General features: G+C 39.8%; 1 protein-coding gene across 7 annotated transcripts; it reads left to right on the top strand.

Moving 5' to 3' along the window:
• The first annotated feature begins 3,431 nt into the window (after positions 1–3,431).
• Positions 3,432–7,985, top strand: LOC114426637 (interferon-induced protein 44-like). Of its 7 annotated transcripts, XM_028394165.1 has the most exons (12): positions 3,432–3,520; positions 3,654–3,705; positions 4,294–4,326; positions 4,657–4,689; positions 5,020–5,052; positions 5,383–5,415; positions 5,517–5,550; positions 6,018–6,219; positions 6,519–6,671; positions 6,748–6,916; positions 7,182–7,282; positions 7,353–7,985. In XM_028394165.1, the coding sequence occupies exons 2-12, from the start codon at positions 3,687–3,689 to the stop codon at positions 7,512–7,514; spliced, it is 972 nt and encodes a 323-aa protein (XP_028249966.1). In that variant the 5' UTR covers positions 3,432–3,520; positions 3,654–3,686; the 3' UTR covers positions 7,515–7,985. The 7 variants fall into 7 exon arrangements, with proteins under 7 accessions (XP_028249966.1, XP_028249968.1, XP_028249967.1 ...); XM_028394167.1 differs by lacking the exon at positions 5,383–5,415; XM_028394166.1 differs by lacking the exon at positions 4,657–4,689.
• The last annotated feature ends 8,398 nt before the right edge of the window (positions 7,986–16,383 follow it).

Genomic DNA, 16,383 nt, shown 5'->3' on the forward strand with positions numbered 1-16,383 from the left:
CAGTCTTTGACCTGATGTAAGCGGAGCCCTGTTTTGATGGCGAGATTTTTGCACATGAACGGCAGAATACATAACCTACTATTCCATTATAAAGTAAACTAACAATACATTATACAATAGAGGTAACATTAGAGTAGGATACATAACATTTACCACCAATAAAACGTACAGTAAAGTTATGATAACAAACAGGTATTGCACAGTTGAGTGCAGGGAGAAGTGGTTAGTTGGTGCTGTACATAGTGCATCAAGCAATCATGCTTGTACAAAGACCTTTTCTTTTTGGAAAAGCACAGGCTGCAAGCAGTTAATTGTAACCAACCTTCCAGAAGGATGCAGATCTTCCTTAGGTTTAGTAACAATTGATTGGTCAACTATAGCGGGGGCGACACCGTGTTTTAGTCTTGGCCCGCCCTTTGTGTTGGTGCAGTCTGGTCCTCAGCCTCTTGGCAGGCCTCATTCCCCTGATACATTAAGTTGCTCCTCTTCCTCTTCTGTGACACACAGCCAGTTTCAAGTAAAGAAATTTAGAGTGTGACTGCTCTATCTGACACGATCTAAAAGGAAAAAAGAGAGGACCTTTTTCTTTGTCTTTAAAGAAGATATTAGTCTGGAGAAAGGGACTGCATCATCACTGTGATGATCGCTGCTTCAGCTGGTTTGGTTTTCATTTAATCCTTGATGTTCCTGGTTTTTTCTGGTTTATTTTGCCCTGTTTTGGTTGTTTCCTGTTTGCTTTCCTTGTTTATCTTTGTGTGTTGTACTTCCTCCTTATCGATTGCCTGCCTCAACCTTATTGTTCTCACCTGTGTCACATTAATTAACCTCTTAGTGCTCTCCCCTGTCAGAGTGTGTGATACTTTGAATGGAGACATTGCAGCAGTGTCACCATGACAACTTAACCTCCACAGATCTGTTAAACTATGAGATGACAGGTTGTGTTTTGGTGAAGAGGACTGAATGTGAATTCAGTGTGTGTGTGAATACTGAAAAACATTAGTCAGGGTTTCACCATGTACCAGGGCTTTTATTTTGTAGTTCTGTTGTGTTTGTATTATTTCTTATTTTATTTTGAAATCACTGACCTCCCTCTCTTTTCAGGTGTCCTGTCTTCCCCTTCCTTGTGTGCTCCCTCCTCCTCCTATTACCTGCTCCTCCCTCATGTTTCTCACCTGTGCCTCATTGTCTCTCCCTTCCCTCTGTGTATCATGAGCATCTTCCCCTCACTCGGTGCTGGTGTTTGTCTTGTGTGTTGTCTGTCCACCTTGCTGCCTGCTGTCCTGCACTTGTGTCCTCCTGCTTATCAATCCTGACAATTACAATGTGAGAACATGTACATCAGATCAAGATTAATTTTACTACAACAGCACTCATTATTCTGACATTTGGCCCTGGAGGGTTGTACCACTGTGTTCTGGGCTGCTGTGTTAGTGAAATATCTCCACCTTGACATGCAGAGCTGCAGGTGTGTGTTGCATCTGTGACTCAGTCTGCAGGTTCCTATAGGACACATGACAAAAGCTGTGCCAGTCCACTGTGCATGCAACATGACAAAGACTCACAAGTAACAAAAAAGTGGTTTGAAGCTTTTATTCATGAACAGTGGCGGATTCTTGGCTCCTCAGGGATCAGTGTTAAACAGGTTACTGTTACATGCTGTAATAAGCAGTCTCTGTGCAGCTTTGCAGTCAAACATTTTATTTGAGACATATATGCTGTTACTGTTTTTATATTTTCACACTGAAGGCTACATCACACATGATGTGTTCTAGAACCATCATATCCAGGACATGTTTCTGTTTTTAATTTAAAACTACATGTTTTCATTCACAGATGTTGTCTGTGTTACTCAAAACATTTTAAACATTTTAAATAGGAATGTTAATATTAATTAGGGAGATATCAGGGTTTATGCTTTTAGCCGAGAAAAACAACAACCAGTGCCACTGTCAGCTGGTGTGACTACATCAAAAGACACCACTTGGATGAGGAGTTTGAGTTTTTTTTTTCCAGAAGCTCTTTTACTACTTTGACTGCATCTTTGTTTTCTTGACAGGACAATAACCCATTCACAGTCTCATGGTAGAAAACATTAACACCCAAGACAACTTTGGGATAAGTTTCAGACCAGTTCTCAGTGTCTCAGGAGAGATAGGGAGGAGTGATACCCAGAATGGTTTTGTAAATGAACATGTACCAATGACTGAAGCATGTAAAGACGTCCTGTTAACTTTACAATGAAGAATATTGTGAGTGGTGGTGAGTGAGGGGACCACAGTTAGTAGTGAATATTAGAGCCCCATGGCAAACACTATTAGCTTGTGAAGACAGTGAGCAGAAGCAATCATGTATAGCAAATGTCCATAGTCATCACCAGGCACCAGATTAAACAGGAACAGTGTTTTAACTCTTGTCAATGACAACACGCATTTAGACTGTAAAAAGAAACACTGGCACTCGTACATTTGTATTGAAAAGAGTTGTATTGGCTTTGCAACAAGAAAAATAATCTAAATATATAAAATAAGATATCACAATAAAACAAAAATATGATCTTACAATCAAAGTGGAAACTAAAAGCCAATCACATAGTAAACATGCAGACACATGCTCTGTGACTCCTACACCATGCCTGAAGAGCTGCTGCTGCTGCTGCTGAGTGAAGAGTAAAAGTGGAATGATGCTCCTTTATAGAGCACCCTCAAACTTTCACTTTCATTTTCAATTGCAGTTTAAAGATGCTGCATCATCTCCATTAGCTGATGTTGCATCTGCATCATCTAATGGAAACCAGTCAATCAAATGCTGCATCCTCTCCATTAAGGCATTAGAAGCAAGGCGCCTGGACTTGTAAAGTGTTCTGTTTGGTGGTGGTGGTGTGTGTGTGTGTGTGTGTGTGGGGGGGGGGGGGGGGGGGGGGGGGGGTCACAGCAACAACAATGGGCTCTCTAATCTCATAGCCGTTAGCCATTCGTCATTAGACACACCAGACACAGTCAGTCAGACCAACAGTAAGTATGAAGTAATTAGAACCATTGTTTTGTGAGTTTTACCCAGAACCATGTTTCCACACCAAACAGTTAGAAGGGATGAAGCTGCTGGAGGAGCAGTGAAACGTCTTCAAGAAAACTGTACAGCTCCTCTCTATGAATATGACCTGGATGACTGAGAGTCTTCATCAACATCATCTCCATTATGAAACACATCATCTAATGGTGACGATGCATTAGTCATTTGAAATGTGTCTGTTTACGTGTCATTTACTTTAACTCTGTTTTCTTCTACTATGAACCAGCAACATGTTGTTTAAGGCATTTGTGTGACACCTTTAGTATTCTTGGATAAAGATCCCCCCTCCCCTCCGTTCTTCACCTCCCACCAGGATTTCTTGTAAACCACATGACTTATCCTAGATACAAAAATAATGAATAGAAACTGGAAGTGGAAGAGTGCTCTATAAAAGGGTTTCTAGCTGCAGCATCCCTCAGTCATTTTTCACATCAGCATCAGCATCATCAAGGTAAGACTTCTTCTCTAACATATTTATATTTATTAAGCTCAACATTTCTGAGAATACATGTATTTTCATTGATATCTACCAGTTCTGATGTGAGTTACCTGCAGTAACTAACTTCATAATGGTTTTATTTCAGGGACTTCACTGTAATTTCTATTCTTCTCCAGCCATGGGTGGTTCAGAATCTAGTAAGTTACATGAAACCACATGCACAGCATTTAGCTGCTTTTAATCTCTATTAGATGATGCAGCAATTCATTAGCCTTTTGAAATTTGACTGTTTATATGTAATTTATTATTATTTTACTTGATTTTACTTGATTAATTCTGTGTGCTATGTTCCTTATTTTCTGCTGCATATTATTTTATTTTATATGACAGAAGAGGATCAGGGCCACTGGCAAAAAAGGTTGCTTCTTCTGTGATTAGAGTCAGAATTCTAACTTTTTTCTCAGAATTCTGACTCAAGCAGCCATGTTATTGCAAAACAATGAAAGCAATCCTGCACAAACACTTGTGCGTTCCATTTGGGAGACCCAGAGGTGAACTGTCCCCCGTGAGAAAGAGAAAGGCCACCTCCCATGTGTCATGAAAAAATGCTGCCCCGGTCGGCTGCCTGGTTTGCCTGTGCCTGACTGCTACTGTATATTATTTATGTAATTAATTTAGATTTCGTTTTTCCTTTTGTTTTAAAACATAATCCTGAATGATTTATTTTAACTGTACAATGAATTACTTTTTGTTTCACAATGTATTGCATTTGTCTTCTTCTATAGAACCTGCACCCCGACCACCACCTTCTCCACCCAGTAAGTTAGAACATGATTTCTGTTAATAATTCATGATCTAATATTATTTTATTTTTCTTCAGAAAATGAAATGCTTTAAATCAACAACACTTGTCCGTTCCATTTGGGAGACCCAGAGGGGAACTGTCCCCTGTGAGAAAGAGAAAGGGGAGGGCCCCTTTCTCTTTTGCCTGGTTTGCCTGTGCCTGACTGCTACTGTATATTAGTTATGTAATTAATTTAGATTTCGTTTTTTCTTTTGTTTTAAAACATAATCCTGAATGATTTATTTTAACTGTACAATTAATTACTTTTTGTTTCACAATGTATTGCATTTGTCTTCTTCTATAGAACCTGCACCCCGACCACCACCTTCTCCACCCAGTAAGTTAGAACATGATTTCTGTTAATAATTCATGATCTAATATTATTTTATTTTTCTTCAGAAAATGAAATGCTTTAAATCAACAACACTTGTCCGTTCCATTTGGGAGACCCAGAGGGGAACTGTCCCCTGTGAGAAAGAGAAAGGGGAGGGCCCCTTTCTCTTTTGCCTGGTTTGCCTGTGCCTGACTGCTACTGTATATTAGTTATGTAATTAATTTAGATTTCGTTTTTTCTTTTGTTTTGAAACATAATCCTGAATGATTTATTTTAACTGTACAATTAATTACTTTTTGTTTGACAATGTATTGCATTTGTCTTCTTCTATAGAACCTGCAACCCGACCACCACCTTCTCCACCCAGTAAGTTAGAACATGATTTCTGTTAATAATTCATGACCTAATATTATTTTATTTTTCTTCAGAAAATTAAATGCTTTAAATCAACAACACTTGTCCGTTCCATTTGGGAGACCCAGAGGGGAACTGTCCCCTGTGAGAAAGAGAAAGGGGAGGGCCCCTTTCTCTTTTGCCTGGTTTGCCTGTGCCTGACTGCTACTGTATATTATTTATGTAATTAATTTAGATTTCGTTTTTTCTTTTGTTTTAAAACATAATCCTGAATGATTTATTTTAACTGTACAATGAATTACTTTTTGTTTCACAATGAATTGCATTTGTCTTCTTCTATAGAACCTGCAACCCGACCACCACCTTCTCCACCCAGTAAGTTAGAACATGATTTCTGTTAATAATTCATGACCTAATATTATTTTATTTTTCTTCAGAAAATTAAATGCTTTAAATCTTCATTTTTGTCATACCAGCTCTTAGGACTCCGTGGAGACAGGTATCATGGGGGTGAGTTAATTACTTCATTTGTAGACACATTACTTAATTAATATATGGTTATAAGTTGCATACAGACAGAGTGATAAGACGACCTGCTGAAGATGACCTGAAAGCTGCAGACATTCTGTCAAAGCATTTTTAACTTTGTATGGAGTTAATGTATTGATTTATTGGTGTTTTTGTATTATTATAAAAAAAACAAATGTAAAAACACATGAATAAAAATATTAAGCACATCAGTACAACTTTAAATAAATGCAGAACTTAATTTACATGTAAACTAATCTCATATTTTATGTTGGCCATTGCCCACATTATTATGCATTTACTGGCACATTCTTTCATTTAGTCACTCCTTTATTATTGATATTGACAGTTTGATCATTGAGATGACATGTAGACCAGGCATGCCTTTTTCCCCACATACAGTAACTTTGTGAAAACGTCTGTCTTGAATCTTTGCCACATTTTTACAGAAACAATGCGAGTGATCTGGATTATGTGAAGAATTATAAACCTGAAAATGAGGCCGTCAGACACATCAGAGTTCTCCTCCATGGTCCAGTTGGTGTTGGAAAGTCCACCTTCATCAATTCTGTCAGCAGTGTCGTTCGAAGGAAAGTTGTGATTCCAGCTTTGGCCAGTTCAGACAACTCTGAAATCAGTTTTACTAAAAAGGTGTGTAAACTCATGTCTATCCACTTATGTGTTGGCACATATTCAGTGTTGCATGTGCACTACACTCACACCAAGCTGATAAAGATCTTTGAAAGCTAGAGAGCAGCAGACTTTTGATGATGCCGAAGGGCAAATATGAGCATTAAAGCAATACCAAAATATTTGCACATGCAAAAACTGAACCTCTGAATATACTTAAAACACACCTATAACTGTCAGAGCTTGTCACAGGAGGCTGATTGGTCTAGAATTTGTTTTGCAGAAGGTGCACCACAATCATTTGTGTGTGTGTGTTTCAGTTTAAAACTCATACCATCCAGAGAGAAGGCAGAGGGAACATTTATCCTTTTGTCTTTAATGATGTCATGGGTCTGGAGGAAGGAACAGGAAGAGGAGTCCATGTCAAGGACATCAAACTGGCCTTGGAGGGACATGTAAAGGAGGGTTACAAGGTACAAATGTCACACCTAACGCATGTGTAAATCTCAGACATGCATTAGTTATAATTTAAATCTTTTCATTCTGCAGTTCAATTCTGTATCTCCACTGACACCTAGTGACCATGGCTACGTCTCTCAACCCTCTCCCGATGACAGAGTCCATGTTCTGGTCTGTCTCTACTCGGCTAATGTAGGAGAGATGAAAGATGGTTTTTTGCAAAAGATAAGGGAGATTAGAGAGGCAGCCAGTGCTTTGGGTAAGACCAGATTAATAGATTAAAGTTAAAGTACTAATGATAGTTTCATCATGATCATTTCATAATATTCAAATATTTGTCACTCAGGGGTCAGTAATTAGACCCCGTTAACACTGGGGAAATCAATCCGGATATATCCGGATAGACCTCGATCCATGGATCTAGCCGGATTGGCTTACATCTCTAGCTGGATTGACTTTCTCCAGTGTGAACTGGGCCTAAGTCAATGCAGGCACAATATCTGAGTCAATCTGTGTATCTACAGGTATTCCACAGATCGCTGTCCTCACAAAAATTGATGAGGCCTGTGAGGAAGTTGAAAAAGATCTGACGAACACATTCAAGAGCAAATATCTGAAGACAAAGGTGAGTTTCAGCTGAACAATTGAACAATTGAACACAACTTAAACTGAAACCTTCATTATTTCAAACTTAGATTGAGGATTTCAGCAGAAAAGTGGGAATTCCCCTCAACTGCATCTTTCCTATGAAGAACTACTGTACAGAAACCCTGCTGAATGATGATGTCGACACTCTGATCCTGAGTGCACTGAGAGCTATCATTGACTTTGGAGAGGACTTTGCGAACACACTGTAAACCTACAGAACCTGCTGCAGGGCTGCATGACAAACAGCATAATAACCACATGTAAAACAATAGCAGGCTGCTTTTACTTATGCATGTAGTAGTGACTGAGTTCATCGAAGCAGAGATGTTTAACATGCACACATATGTACATTTTGTTTTAAATCTGAATAAATAGGCTAGCTTTTAGCTTTGCAAATGACCAAAAATAAGAACCTTCTCAGACTATTTGTTGAATTGGACTGTGTCAGGTTTTTGGCTGAGTGTTTTGTGTTTTATCTTTTTGATATCTTTGAATTAAAGCAACTTCTGACTCGGATACCAAATAACTAAATGTGTCAATCATTCATCAGCGTGTAATATTTACCATCTTACAGATGTGTGCCCCAAAAATTAAATTCCAATCACAACATTTTAATGTGGAAGTGCGACTATCTTTTTAAATATTAAAGTATATACTGCAGTCTTTAAATAATTGGGATACATATTTTTATCAGTTTTCCTCAGGGATTAAACTCTTTTATTTTAAATGTGAACAAAGACAATCGACTAAGAAGCGGCTCACTCTGCAGTAAAACAAATAATCAATGCGATCAGGATGATTGATCATATTTCTATCTCACATTCTCTGTCAACCTCAGTCCCAGCTGGACCCATCAAGAAGGCCCTCTGAAGGGGTTAATTCTTGAAATATTGAGCCCCTCAACCGCCATCTTTAAACAATGAGCCGCACATTTTTAAGTTTTAATGACTAATTCAAGTTTTTCTGATCTGAGGCTTTGTGTTATGTTTGCTTTTTCAAATGCTTCAAACAGGAAGTAACCATATTTTGATTATTTTTGGTCAAGCAAAGGAGCTGATCGATGAGGAACACATATATAGTTGCGGATGGGCGAAAAACTATGAACATTTTTATGTTAAGTGCACAATTTCATATTATGTTCCTTTACGGGTTTGATATCTTCACTATGAATCTATAATGGGAGGGGTGAGCTAACAGTTGGCTGGTGCTGTAATATAGACTGAACTGTGCACCAAACATGATGCACTGCTGGAAGGTTTCTTACCAACACATGCATACACAGTGGTGATATCAGTTTAATCTGAGGGTTCATTGATAATATCATGCCTTCTGTTCTCTGCTCTCAAGTCATCTGTCTACCACGCCCACCTCCTCACCTGCTCCCAGTGTTCCCATCAGCTCACCTGTTTCTCCTCTAAATCAGCAGCCCAGCGTTCCAGCCTGGCTCTATCCTCCCCGTGCACCTGTTGTCTGTGTTATGGACTTTGTTCCCTGTGTGCAGGCTGCCTTTTCCTTTAGTCAGCACAGACTGAGTGGTTAATGGGAAGAATAATTATAACAGAACATGATGCAGGTCAGGGTGTGTGAGTGTGTGACTGCATCCTCAGGAGGATGAGTATCCTTTGTGGTCCACAAAGTTTGCACCAACCTTGAATGAGCCTCTGAGTCGAGTGCTTCTTCAGTGGAAACATGCACCTTCAGAAAACCTAAGCTTTTGAGGCAGTCCAACAGCACAGTGAGCATCCCTCAGTTGTATAAATAATGGTGTGTGTGTGCATATGTAAGCTTTAAATTCTGCACTGTTTTTATTTCTTTGTATTTATCAGGGCCAATTATCACATGTTTCCTAGCAGCAGACTAAAAGAAAGTCACCATGACAACCTCTCTCTTTTCTTTCTTTGGGAATGTCCACATCAGGCTTTACAGAAACTTTTACACCAGTTCAGTGAAATGGATTGTCATCCTCGGTGGACTAGCGGCAGCAAAGTGAATCTTTGTGTTGATTTTTGCATTGCTTTAAACTCTTGGTGAACTTTTGAGATATGAGTTGTTTCTTTGCAAGCTGCAGTGTAATTCCTCTGAGATGTCTCAGAGTGTTTCTGATGTGCTACTCCTTTGTTTTCATACGTTCATACGTACCTTCAAAAGGCTTTAATTGGCTTAAGTGCAAAGCATTCTAGGCCTTTTTAGGCCATTACTCATCTAGGCAGTGCTGAAGAGTCACAGGTGGGCAGTAATGCTATGAATTGTGGGAGAAGGAGGAGGGGAAAAATGGCAGGCTGAATGTAGTCTGGTGGTAAGTCACAGCAGGGAAGAAGAGCCAGAGGGACCCTGAGATGACAGAGACCTGCCCTGTTATTATAACAAAGGCTGCAATCTGTATGTCAAAGGGACAGCTCATCCCCAAAGACAAACCGCAGCCTGCAGTGCTGTTTATAGTTATACTTGGCAAGTGATTGGCTGAACCGTCTGTCAGTCACTGTCTGACAGAAGCTAATTACAATCAATAAAAACAAAAATAAAAAAATCACTGAAGATGCTGAGGTTAGCTCAGATGGTGACTCTAAATTGCCGGTAGGTGAGAGTGTGAGTGTGAATGGTTGCTTGTCTGTGTGCTGCCATGTGATGGACTGCGGACCTGTCCAGGGGGGTACCCCGCCTCTCACCCGTATAGCTGGGATAGACAACCCAGTTTAACCTAGTTTAGGTTAAAGGACACTTCTGCAGTACTAAGTATATTTTACAAGGCTAAAGTTTCCCTTCAGCTGTCACAAATTCTGGAAAATATGTGCATAAAAGATTTGGTGCTTCTTCTTGTCATCACATCTAAAAGACCCCCCCCCCCCCCATCCACACACACACACCTGCCTGTCCACATCACCTGCTGACAAACTTTAAAGTAAACTGAAAAAGTAATCAGAAGCACACACACACACACACATACACACACTGTGAATCTGTGTGCCTGTGGGTGAGTGTGGGTGTGAGAGCTTCAGTTTAGTGAGGCGAGCTCTCCCTTTGTACTTTTTTATGCTTTATGTGTTGTTTTATTAAAGCACATGTCATTCTGTCCTCCTCCACCTCCTCCTCCTCCTCCCACCTCGCCTTGCTTACTATTCTCCCTCCTTGGATGATAAGAGCTGTGTGAAGAGGAGGTCTCTCTGGGGACACGTGTACAAATGAAGAGATGCTCTGATGGAAAATGTGATAATCAACACTTAAAATTGTCCTTGAACTTCTTCCAGACTTCACTGAGCACCATTTCCCAGTTCTGATTTTCCCTTTAATTATTTCTGCACACACACAAACTTCAGAGCTGAAGTTTTAAGTCATATTTGTGACTCATCATTCTCATGCCGTTATGTTTTGTTTTCAGGTTGTCTATTCCTTTAAATCTGGTACAAACGTTCTGATGCATCCTGACCAAACAACGCCACATTTTGTTGATAATACATCCCCAATGGATGACACATGGTTACATTGGGCTGTGTCATCCAATCCATCCAGGAGGCCAGTACAACCGCTAATGTCTCCACTCTAAGGTGGGCCATCACACAGGAATTTTGAGGTTTGACACCTTCAGACACCTTTATTTCTTCAGGCCACATATTTCAGTCCATTTTCAAGGACTAAAATATCTGGTGGTGGTGAAATGAAATCTCTCTTCCCTTCTCTGCTTCACCTCCATTTCTTCCCTCTTCATGGATGATCTTACTTCGGGGTCTAAACGGCAAAACACATTCTATTTGAACTTAATTTGAATAAATTTGTATGTTTTCATAACTTGATCTCCTGATTGAAATATTTTTTTTTTTAAGTTAATTTTGACTTCATAAATGAGTCAGTTCTCTTGTCATGTTGAATTTTTTCTTCCATACAATTTAAAGTAGCAACGCAGCACTTCATGAATTCCTGGCAGTCAGACATCAATCTGCCGTCTGCTGTGAGTGATGATTGAACTTTTGCTGATACGTAAATGTCACAGTGATAAACAGCCGCTCCACAAATTTAGTTTAAGTCAGAGGACATAGCGAAGAATGCAGTCAAACCACACATGCAGATGATGATCAATAGCCTCACAGAGCCTAAAGGCTGAGGCAGAGATGAGATCAGCAGTGAATGGGTAAAATGTTCTTCCTGCCGACACGCCCTCTGGTTCACTTTGAAATCTCTGTCATTGTTTATATTGTTCGAAAACGCGACCTTAGGGATTCAGTACAGCGAGACGCTCAAAGCCAATATTTAACCTAAAAAAACCTTCTGATAAACTCATAATCCAAGACACAATACAAATGTATCTCTCTTTGCTGTGTTCAGTCAAGTAATTCATTAGCTAGATTTGTCGCCTACAGGAGGATTGAAAAGCTTTAATCTGTTTGTTTTGGTTAAAAGGTTTTGAGAAACGATGAGGATCAGACAAACAGAGCCGAACAACAAGATGAAAACAAACACTGTAATTATTGACATCTGACTGTGTGACTTCAGGGTGTCATCAGGAGAGGTGTAATCACAGTGCCGCCATGTTGGATGACTTCAGCATCGTGACCTCTAAAACGTGAAAGTTGTTCTTTTGTTTTAGAGTAACACGTATTTGCTTCAACAGTCACCAGAAGAAGATGTCACTTAAGTTAAACAATATAACATGACATGTTTTTTAAAAATAAATGTTAGTGATGCACCTCTGTGACAAAGGTGACACAGTAACTAGCCTGCGAGCTAACTAGCATGGTATGTGGCCACAGCTGCCTTTCAGTCACAAATCATGTCAGATATAGGAGAGCGAGACTCCTTGTTTTTCCTGTTTTATTTTGAAAGTCCTGTTTCCTTGTGTATCCTCGTCTGTTTTACTTCCTAGTCTTTCCCCTCCTATGTGATTGCTTTCCCCTGCCCTATTTCTCACCTGTGTCTTGTACCTTGTGTATTTCAGTCTGTTCCCGATCAGGACTACATTTTAAAGTAACTATTAGCATCTACAAGTTTACTTCCCGCCATAGTAAGACTTGAAACACCCCCATAACTGTCACATTGCCTTGCATTAGACCACATAGATTTTTTTTTGAAAGAAAAAATCTTTTACTCTTGAAACGTTCTGCATATTAAACAGAATCCGATGCAGACACTGAGTTTTCTCTTTGGCTTTGGGAGTCCATGTACAGACGGTGAGATTGATTTACAATTCTGTACAAGACTCCGGAGGGAACAACAGACAGCTTGTTTTTCTCTGATGTCTGCCACAGTCAGCTCATCCTGTGGGAGGGGAGAGTGATGGAAAGATGTGGAAAAAAGGACGGGTGGCATGAAAACTGTCAGATATCATTTATGAAATATATTGACAAAGAATTGCTTATATTGTCCAGTGTCATCTCTGCTCATCTCACCACCCTCTCCTTCTTTGCCCTCCTCTGACTCCTCGTCCTGTTTCTCGTCTCCTCCTGAGGGTTTCTCGTCTGATATTTGTCTTTATGGTACATTTTGCCTTTTTCCCCCCTCTCGTTTCATCTCCCCCTCCTTCCCCTTCTCTGATTTGTCATTAATCCCCTCTTCTGCCTACGTCTATCTCTGAAGGGATTTGTGAGGAATCCTTTAATTACTTCATGCTCACTAGAACCACTTAAACTAAACTCTGCGTGCTTGATAACGACCTCTCCTAAGATACTGCTGCATCCTTAAGAGAAAATGAGTAAGGGGACAGTGGCACTTCTGCACTGTAGACACTCATTTCCTCACTTATTTCATTTTTATAGGGTGTGAACTGGTTACTGTGAAGCGAGAAGTTCTTCCATGTTTCCGTTTCTGCCTCATTTCAACATGTTTTAAGCCAGGGAGGAAAGATATTTAACTGATTGACTGTTTGAATAATTTATGGCTCAAACGGAACAAACACACTTTAAAGAAAGGGGATATAACTGTGTGTGTGTGTAGCAGCAGGTGCACCAATCACAGCAGTCATGCTGACTGACATTTCACGACCATAATTTGCACACACTGAATGCAGGTTGGTAGATTATGACCCACCCAGAGGATTATACACTCCTCAGCACTAATAGCTGACACAGCTGGAAACAGAACCAGTCACAAAATGTCTGTGAGTGTAAAAAGACCCACCTGTTCACTCATTTTCATTGATCTTTTTGCAGCAACAAACCAAAACATTTGATCCCCAATGGTTGAAGTCACTCACTTGTGTGGAATTTCTCATTAAAGCCATAAAAGTCAGGACTGCCATCACCAAAGCAAAGTCTTTAGCTATGGTCCAGTGATCTGGGATGCAGTCTTCTTCCTGCGCTGCCTTCTGTACTCCCTGCATGGGGGTCAGGCTCTGGGTTTCCCATCATGTTGCCATGTTGGTTACACACCCATTGCTTAACTTCTTGCATACATCTTTAGCTGCTGCATTGGCTGCAGACTCATGTGAGGTTTTCCTGGTGAGGAGGCGCTGCTCTTTAGATGTGTGGACTCACCTTTGGGGAGCTGTCATGTCATCCATACAGACTATATAGTTTCTAGTGCCTAGAAACAGTTTTGTTTACAGATAAAAGTGAATGGAATTGAATACGTCAAATTTCTACAGGACCTGCTAAGTGAACTCAGTCATCCATCAATTATGTTTTAAATGGCCTTTATTATTTGTAAGTTTTTTCTAAAAATGACCCTCTTTTAAAATACCTTCCCTCTCAAGAGCCCTCTCTATGTACAGCCTGCTCCTCAAAGAGATAGAAATACAGAAACACAGCAATAACTATTCATGTGCTGTGCTTCACTCTCTAGATCGCCACCTAGTGGCACTTTGAAAAATAGGTCCCAGGTGAACTATCAAACAGGAAATAGGAAGTCAAAACCAGGAAACAGTTTGTGTGTGTGTTTGTTTGTGCTTTAGTTCTTCTGGCCTGAACAGTGAACCACACCACAGCACAATCTGGTTAGTCCTTGTACTACAACACCACAAAACAGCACCATCTGTAAGTCATGTTTATATTATTCTGTTATTTGTTTGCTTTGGTTATATTATTAGGAATAATTTAATGAGAACGTCATGTAGTGTTATCTTGAATATGTGTCGCCGCTCCGGTTGCCTCACTTTAACCTTCTGAATGAAAATGACATGTATGACTGAGAATCTTCATCAACATGTAGTCCTGTGTGTGTGGCTGCCTTTTTTGTGTAGGATTATGTTTTTGAGTAGTTTGTAGGTTTATAGTTTCTTTATTGCTTTTTGAAATATTTGTGTTTTTGAAACAACTGTGTGTGTCTTAGCCTGTCAACTCATCACAATGTCTGACCCTCGGAGGCTTCTCCTGTTCTGCTTGCTGTCTAGCTCAAAGGACACTGCCTGCAATGGCACCTTTTGGTGAGGACAGCATAATTAATGTTGACAATAACAGATAGAGTATTTTAAAGAAAACTAATCATTTGGTGCCGTGAATGCTTGGATGAAAGCTTGTGTGTGTGTGTGTGTGTGCCGCTCTTGGTGCTTGTGCTATTTTAAACAGCAGAAGACAGATGGGCAAAGATAAATTCTTCACAGCGACAAATTGGATGGTTGGACAGTACTCGCTGTGGGCGAGTCAGATCAGGACAATATGAGGCTTATTTTTTTCTTTCCATAACAGAAGCTCCAGCTTCATTAGTAGAAAATCATCGGTCATCGATCACGCACACAATCACTACAAAACGGTGTTGAATAGACTTCAGCTCACGTTCCCAAGGGGATAAAAACATTAATGCGTTACATCATAAAAACATAAACTGAATGTTCTCCCATCACCAAGGCATTATTATATATAAAACCATCATGGCTGCAGTCTGCTAAGGGGTAACCATAGTTACAGCCACGACTTTGATTAATGAGCAGTGAGTCAGACATTGTTTGTTAAACACGTCCTGTCTGGATGTTATGCAGCTTTCAGTCCTGGGATTTTTTTAAAGACAGTTGTCGTGCACTGATAACTTCTGTGTTAATTAAAGAGTGATATAAATATCTTTGTTCTTTCTGTTGTTATGATGTGAGCCGCAGAGCTTAGATTTTTTTCTCTTCATTGCTAATAGCAACACATCTGATATGTCCATGTTAAACATAACTTTCACTTCCTTTTTTACTCATGGTTGGGGTTAGGCATTAAAACAACTGGTTGTATTGTATAAAGAATGTGGCTTAGGTTCAGGGTTTTCAAGACAAAACACTCCTATATGCCTTGTTGATAGATAAATAGATGGATAGATAGATACTTTATTGATCCTGAGGGGAAAGTCAGGATAATTCTAGCCCTGTATACCACATGTGCTGCCTTGTCTCCGTGGATCTTTTTCTACTATATAGTACAATTACAATGAGGGCTAAGCTGGAATCTCCAATGTGATGGGTCCACAGAACTCCTGGCCACAGTTCATTTCAGTTCAATTCATAATAATATGCACAACTTTTGTTTTCTTGAAGCACTTTCATCATTTTATGGACTGTCTTTTGTTAACATCATCTTGTATTGTAAGACGGTCATGCTGCTGTCCTCTCACTGAGCTCTTGTTTCAAGTGTTTCATCCAGGAAGAAAAAAAATAAGAAAAGAAAAATCCTTTTCAGGCTGAGGAAACATAAATTATTAATACACAAATATTCCAGTTTTGGTTCAGAAAGGTGACACAGATGTTTGGAGAAACCAGGTGAATGTGAAGCAGCTTTCCATGCAAGCACAGCCTCTGATTTTCTTCCTAAGCTTGTTTCTCTCAGTGACCCACTTTATTTCGTGAATGTGAATGAGGGGAGTGTTCGGCTGTCAGGAATGTGATGCTGCTTCACATCACAACAAGCTGCGTCCGGCTCAGGAGGGATCTGTGCTGCCAGGGTTAAACTCGCATATGATAACGGAATGTTCTTGATTTATTAGGACAGACATAACCAATTAAAACTCACACACAGACTTTATCTCCAGTTTGTGTCTTTACTCTGAAACAGAAACAGTTGACATACAAAAGAAACGTGACTGTCACCATCAAACATCAAATTCCAAAATAGACACTAGTTTAGAAAAACACCTCCAAACCAGAGACCAGCGTTACATCAGCAGGAAGGTGTTGGTGGTCTT

The sequence above is a fragment of the Parambassis ranga genome, chromosome 21, assembly GCF_900634625.1.
Source record: "Parambassis ranga chromosome 21, fParRan2.1, whole genome shotgun sequence".
Lineage (NCBI taxonomy): Eukaryota > Metazoa > Chordata > Actinopteri > Ambassidae > Parambassis > Parambassis ranga.